The 6,721-nt window shown below is 42.8% G+C and overlaps 1 protein-coding gene across 1 annotated transcript; it reads left to right on the forward strand.

Moving 5' to 3' along the window:
* The first annotated feature begins 934 nt into the window (after window positions 1-934).
* On the forward strand, window positions 935-6,720 carry hacd1 (3-hydroxyacyl-CoA dehydratase 1). The gene is made up of 7 exons (XM_067251597.1): window positions 935-1,078; window positions 2,678-2,795; window positions 2,895-2,913; window positions 3,015-3,103; window positions 3,280-3,401; window positions 4,734-4,912; window positions 5,055-6,720. The coding sequence occupies exons 1-7, from the start codon at window positions 960-962 to the stop codon at window positions 5,135-5,137; spliced, it is 729 nt and encodes a 242-aa protein (XP_067107698.1). The 5' UTR covers window positions 935-959; the 3' UTR covers window positions 5,138-6,720.
* Window position 6,721: the final 1 nt, after the last annotated feature.

Below are 6,721 nucleotides of genomic sequence, written 5' to 3' on the forward strand. Positions count from 1 at the left end.
TTTAAGAGGACAAGTATAAATGCTCAAACATGTACTTGAAAAAGATCCACCATGATTTGGGTATCTGCACCTGTTGGCTATTATCTCACCAAAAAACTGCAGTGGATATTTAAATTAATAGGTAAAAATATCAGTTTTTTTAGACCGAGGATGAGTTAGTTTCATATTGAACATTCCACATTTGTCTCACATTCGGAAGACTCTACTTTGCAGCGTCGCGTTAGGGACCGGGTGAAAACTACCCATACAATTTTGAAAAATGATGATTTATATATATTTTTTATATATAATATTTTTATAAATATAAAATCTTAAACGGACACCAGATTATTCTAACAATGTCTATTATACTTCTACTGCCTTTACTTTTTCAATTAAGGTTTAAAGAAATTATTAAAAAATTGCTCATCTCTGAAAATAGCATGAAATCCTCGCTAATCTTAATAATTTTTTCAGAATTGTACTGAAAAATCTCAGATATACACCAGATTATTCTAATAATCTGTTGACTACTTCAACACCCTTTAATTTTTCAATTACGTTTTTAAAAAAATGACAGAAAATTGCTCATCTCTGAAATTAGCATGAAATCCTCCATAATCTTAATATTTTGCTCATCTCCTTTTTTATATCTTTCACATCTCCTCGTATATTTCATGACCACAGCTAGTTATAAGCTTGCCGGCCTACGGTGGTTCAATTAACACTAAGCAGTGGGCTACTCGAAGGACTGCAATACGAGAAAGAGTGTATTTTACGTTCTTAACGTAGTTGCATTGTTTAATTGAATGACGGGCAGAATAACCGAAGGCTCTTTTATCAGGGTTTTGCCAAGCACTTGTTGCAGCAATAGTCCCGCGAGAGAGGTGCCGTGGGTACATGGATGCATGACCCTGCTGCCCCAGCTGTCAGCTGCGCTCGCGCACCGTTTCTGACTTTCCCACTCTGTCCCCGGTACCATGGCGTCCAGCGAGGAGGACGGCACGGTTGAAGAGAAGGAAAACAACAATAAGAAGAGATCGAAAAGTGCCGTCGCTATCGCATGGCTCACATTTTACAACATCGCCATGACGGCCGGGTATGTGGATTAATCTGCCCTATAGCTGATTAATAACTAGCCACTCCCTGAAACTTCGCTATGCAGCAGAGAGCTCTGTCGGCAAGCGTGTTGCTGTTTATAGGACCGTGTCTCTGACAGTGCAAGTGCCCATTCTCTTTGAAGAATTTAGTGACGGATTGCGGCCCTTAAGTTAAACTAGGCAGAAAAACATAAACAAATGATTTGTTTGAAAGCCTGTCCAGTTTGTCAAAACTACTGTGTGGAGATTAAGGGTATTTTTGTGAAAGACGCCCGTGACTGAGCGCCCCCCGGCGCTGGTACAGCCTTTCCAAATACGGTCGATTATACGGTGTCAACGTCATGTCCACTACTCCAACAGTTGCAGTGATAAGTATAGCCAGAGCTGACACTGGAGCTGCGGACTGGGAGAGTGAAATGCTCAATTGGCAAATTTTAATAACTTGTTTAAATGTGTGCACTCTTGTGTGCACGATCACGCGATGTGTTTATTGATATTATTCAGAATTGAACTTACGTTTTAGAAGTAAGTCAAAGTAATCTTTATTACATTTGGTAGGCCTATCTTCGTGTAAATCAAATGTCTTCGGACATGTAAGACTTAAAATGTATTAGGGCGAAGCATATTGGCGAATGAGACATTTGGAAACATGCGTAATTGAGCACCATCACAAGTTCACCTGCACAGGTGCATTTGTTTCTGGTTCATATCATGCTATCTGTGTTTAAGGTGGGGACGTTATTTCGGAACAGGGAGTTAGACAGTCTGAAATAATGTACATGTACCGATGTGGTAAATCAGCCTACAGTGTACATATTCAAATGATCCTCAAGCCCCTGTTGTTGCTTCATTTGTCGTTAATCAAGAAGTGATCCTCAGAGTGGGATTAGTCTTCAGCATTACAGCAACCATCGAAATCCTCTCAGATGTCATATGGCCATGAGGATAGGTTACTTGTAAATCTCCCCCATTTAAATGGTGTTTTCAAAGTGAACTTTGAAGTTATCTAAAACTTAGTGATGGATTACTTAATGGTCACAGTATGTGACAAAGGAACCTGCTACTGTTGAACCAGCTTGACCCCTTCATCTGTTGCTGTGTAACTCCTGTTATGAACTATTAAAACGTCTGGTTTGTTTCAATGTTGTTGTATTCTCAGTGTCGCGCAGGCAGACGTTTGCACAACAGTTTACATACTCTATATTTTACATGGAGAGAAAATGTGTTAACTGTAGGGGGGCAATGTTTTAGTTAACTAAAATAAGTACCAGAATCCATTAACCGTACAGCTTCGCAAATGCTTTGTTTGTTTACATTATTCCCAGTATGACCTTGCTGTAATGATGGATATCCCAGCCAAACATACTCACAAGGGCGTTATTGCCTCCATGTTAAAACTATGTTCACAGTACTGTTTCAAAAAGGAATTCACAAAGGAATTTCTTGATTTACATTTTGCTTTCTTTCCCAATCCAACTATTACTGAAGTTAGGTCTCCTTAATATACACAGTACAATGACAGCAGTGGTTGTTTTCAATACCTTTGCTTCTTGCTATCTAAGTGTTATGTAAAGTAGGAATTCTCTGTTCTGTTACAGGTGGCTGGTTTTGGCTGTGGCAATGATGCGCTTCTACATGCAGAAAGGCACACACAAGGGTCTGTACAAAAGTATAGCAAGGACACTCAAGTTTTTCCAGACCTTTGCTTTACTTGAGGTAAGTTCCTGGAGGTTCACTTGAGCGAGCAGTTAAACTCTGCAAGGTTGAGAAGAGATGGTAGCTGACTATTTGATTACAGTATCACTTGTTTTTCAGGTGGGACACTGTGCGATCGGTATGTAGCATTCTTTTTCTGTTTCTTTCACTAAACGAGCTGTACAGCACTGTTGATTTCTGATTAAATCAGTAGAGTTGATATTTTCCTTGTCGCCGTAGGGATTGTGAGGACCTCGGTAATTGTAACTGGGGTTCAAGTATGCTCAAGAATTTTCATGGTTTGGTTCATCACCAACAGCATCAGACAGGTGACTATCTTCAAGGGTTAGGGCTTTGTTACCTTACAGTATGTAACTAATTGGTCTTGTAGAATGAGCTAGTACAGAGATGGCCCTTTTGAAACAGTTTTCCTTTTCCTCTCCCACGACACTCCTCCCTTTCCTTCTATCCCTCCCATTGCTCCTTTCATATTTTGACTTAAAAGATCCAGAACGAAGAAAGCGTTGTCCTTTTCCTGGTCGTATGGACGCTGACAGAGATCATAAGATATTCCTTCTATACATTCAACCTGCTCAACCACCTGCCTTACTTCATCAAATGGGCCAGGTGGAGAACAACATGTCAATGCCAGTGTTTGGGAGTTGTCCTTTTTTGCATGCTGGTTTGGCCCTGGCATGCCTGCCTCCCTTCCCCCAAGACTGGCTGATTGTCAGTGTTGTGTTTTCGTAGGAAGTGGTGCAGCCATGTATTAGGTGTCACCCTGCTCTCTGTAGGTCAGACAGAGTGTGTTTATTGATTAGCACCTTGTGAGCCATACTCTGTGAACTAACAGCTAACACTGGGTTCTCAGGCAATGTCTAAGGATTTGGCATGGACACGTTTGCATGTTTCATGTAACTATTCACACATGGCATCAGAACAAAGAAAGGTTCAAACCTCCCATCGCACAGAAGACGTTTAAGATTTGTTTAAGATCCTGCTCAAGGCAACATGATGTAGTTTACAATTCTCTGTTATGCGCGCTGCTCATAATGCGCTGTTTATGGCTGAAGACAGGGCCAGGCCAGGAGTGACATCATGTTGGCCTGTGAGGAGCTGCCTGTGACGTGTTTTGGATGTTCCCGAGCGCTCCCGTGGGAAACAGGAGCAGCCGTGTGGAATGGCAGCTACACACAGAGCAGCTATCCGATTCATAGCCCTGGACTCAGATTGCTGCGAAGATGGCTTCCTCTTGGTTTTGAAATGTTACTAAGACCCAGAGCTTTCGTAAACACCCTTTAACGGGTGTGAGATTCCCTTCGTGGCAGCCTCAAAGAAAAGAGAATTAGAGCTTGACTCATGAGGCCTACCTTTGTCTGGTTCCCTAATCTCGACGTTCAGTGAAGTTCTTGTTTCCCTCCCCCTGCCCCCTCTCATCCTGTCCCTCACCCTCACATCCCCCCCTAACCCCCCTGTCCCATTTGGAAGGACGGGTGCGAGGGTGGGGAGGGGTGTTTAAGCAAGAAAAAGACGACAGGCCCTTCAAGAGGGGCTCATGTTCAGCTGCTCCTGTTTTTTAAGACCATCTGTTTTGGGCATGGAATGCTCGGCCCAACATTTCTCTCACATCCACCGAGACGCTTACCAGAGCTGCCGCCGTGTTCTTGAGTAAATACAGGGCCCGTGTCACAATGTAGAACAGATTCCGTACCATTTATCCGTCACTCTGTAATGTTTTAGTGGAATTCCAAGTCTGTGTAGCGATGGAATGATAGTGAAAACAGCACAGCAACTGTGTCTGCTTATGTTTTCTTGGTTACGTGGCATGTGAGCGTGTGGATCATTAATTGATGACTGTGGGTGTGCGTGGGCATGTGTACATGAGTGTTTTGGGATGATGTGTGTATCATGATCCCTTCAAATGTATGTTTCTGACTCGGGCCTTCACCTCTGTGTCAGATACAACCTGTTCCTCATCCTGTACCCGCTGGGTGTGGCTGGAGAGCTGCTGACTATCTACGCCGCCTTGCCTTACGTCCGTAGATCAGCTATGTACTCCATGAGGCTCCCAAACAAGTACAACGTCTCCTTTGACTACTACATCTTCCTCATCATTGTCATGCTGTCCTACATCCCACGTAAGGAGCCCCTCCCTCAATTGTCCCTCCTCCTTTATTGATGATGCACAGGCAGAGCAAGCATCTGTCTCTCTCTTTCGGTCTCTCATTGCTGTCCTCTTTCTCATGCCCTCTCTTCCCGCGTGTCTCTCTCTCTCTCCAGTGTTTCCTCAGCTCTACTTCCACATGCTCCGTCAGAGGAGAAAGATGCTTCTCGGGGAGGTCATAGTGGAAAAGGATGACTAGCTGATGCCTTACCTGGTCTTTACGTTTGGGACAGCCAGCCTGCACAGCCTACCCAAGCCCACCCGACCCCACGAGTTCTGCAACCCCGCCAACCCACACCTGGCACAGTACCATCTCCCTCTCCTCTATGTCCCTCTATGCCCCGGGAGAACCAGACTACGAAGCACCGACTTGGATTAAACACAATCTGGATATGATTACTTCTACACATGGAGACACCACGAGTCTTAACAGGAGTAAAAAAAAATATAGTACAGCCCCCCTGAAAGTTATCCTCAACAATATGAATCACCACGGACAAACAACAGGGATCCATTCATTCGTGGCAGCCAGGACGTAATCACCATCTGAATGATCCCCATGGAAACAGGAATAAACAAACATTGTATTACTGGAATAATAAAGGATCACCAAGGAGTCTCCAGCACTGTTTGGAACACTTCCTGACAGTCTACTGTTCCTCCTCAGCAGCTGTAAAGATACAGGTATATCCTTCTGGTGAGTCCACTAACCAGCCTGTCTAATCACAGTGGAGCCCCTACACAGCCTGATAACAACCTACCAGCCAGCCATCCTGATACACAACCCCCCCCCCCCCCTCCACCCCACCACCCAAAGCCCAGCAGCAACTAGCTAACCTGTGAGATAGAAGGATGTAGACAAAAGGGTGAACGGAGAGGAGGGAAGAGAGAGATTAGGTTCCCAGCAGTTTACTTATTTTACCGATTGGCAACTCATTTTGTAAGTGTTTTCCACCAGTTATTTTTTACGTAAATAGCATGTGGCAACCATGACTAGACAAATAACAAGGTTATTATTAAACTAATGATACCTCGACAATAAACAGACATTTGGGTAAGATGCTGCTTCCTTTGTGTATGTGTGTTTTATCTTATTTGTAAACTATGCAATGTGGAAGGATCATTTGTGTTTCATGTGCAGGTCTCATATCTTTAGGACTACTTAAGTTATTTATTCACATGTTACGGTTGGCAATTTGGAGTTTTGAAAGTAACCATGAAACCAAGACCATTCAAATGTGTTTTTTCAGCTTTGCTTCATGCTTACGTTCTCTGATGTTGCTTTAATATTTACCAAGAATTTCAGTCAAATTAATGTAGAGTGCATCTTAAATCAGTTGAGAGATAAGTACTTGTCTGTGTGTTAAAGTCAACATGTGGAATCAGTAGACAAGACCACATAACTAGTTACTTCTGAACACTCAGTCTTCATCACTGTTTCATTTAGTTACATCTTTTTTTTGTTCAGGGTCTGTAGTTCTTGTTTGTAGAACTGTAGTTTGTTTTAGACCCCCCCACCCCTACCTAAGGTGCTACTGTGAGATAATTTCTTTTTTGAAGGAGAGACTGTGATTGGGGTCGACCTAGAGATGGAAAACCAGAATGTGAAATGATTTGGAGGAAAATGTGACTTGAGTAATGTTAACCCATGGACTAGCCCATGCCTTGAATCACCATCGTACTTGGAATCAGGGCTAGACAAGAAACAAACAATAAAAATTTGACAAAAATCGTGTCTATTATAATTTATGCATAAAACAATAAAGATGTTATCCAACCTAAT

The sequence above is a fragment of the Osmerus mordax genome, chromosome 15 (genome assembly GCF_038355195.1).
Source record: "Osmerus mordax isolate fOsmMor3 chromosome 15, fOsmMor3.pri, whole genome shotgun sequence".
Taxonomy (NCBI): domain Eukaryota; kingdom Metazoa; phylum Chordata; class Actinopteri; order Osmeriformes; family Osmeridae; genus Osmerus; species Osmerus mordax.

What these genes read in the sequence shown, in the direction of transcription:
- hacd1 (XM_067251597.1), top strand. Translation starts at nt 960, where the DNA reads ATGGCGTCCAGCGAGGAGGACGGCACGGTTGAAGAGAAGGAAAACAAC. An exon ending in AACATCGCCATGACGGCCGG is followed by an intron (nt 1,079 to 2,677) that starts GTATGTGGATTA and finishes GTTCTGTTACAG; the next exon opens with GTGGCTGGTTTTGGCTGTGG. An exon ending in TACTTCATCAAATGGGCCAG is followed by an intron (nt 3,402 to 4,733) that starts GTGGAGAACAAC and finishes CCTCTGTGTCAG; the next exon opens with ATACAACCTGTTCCTCATCC.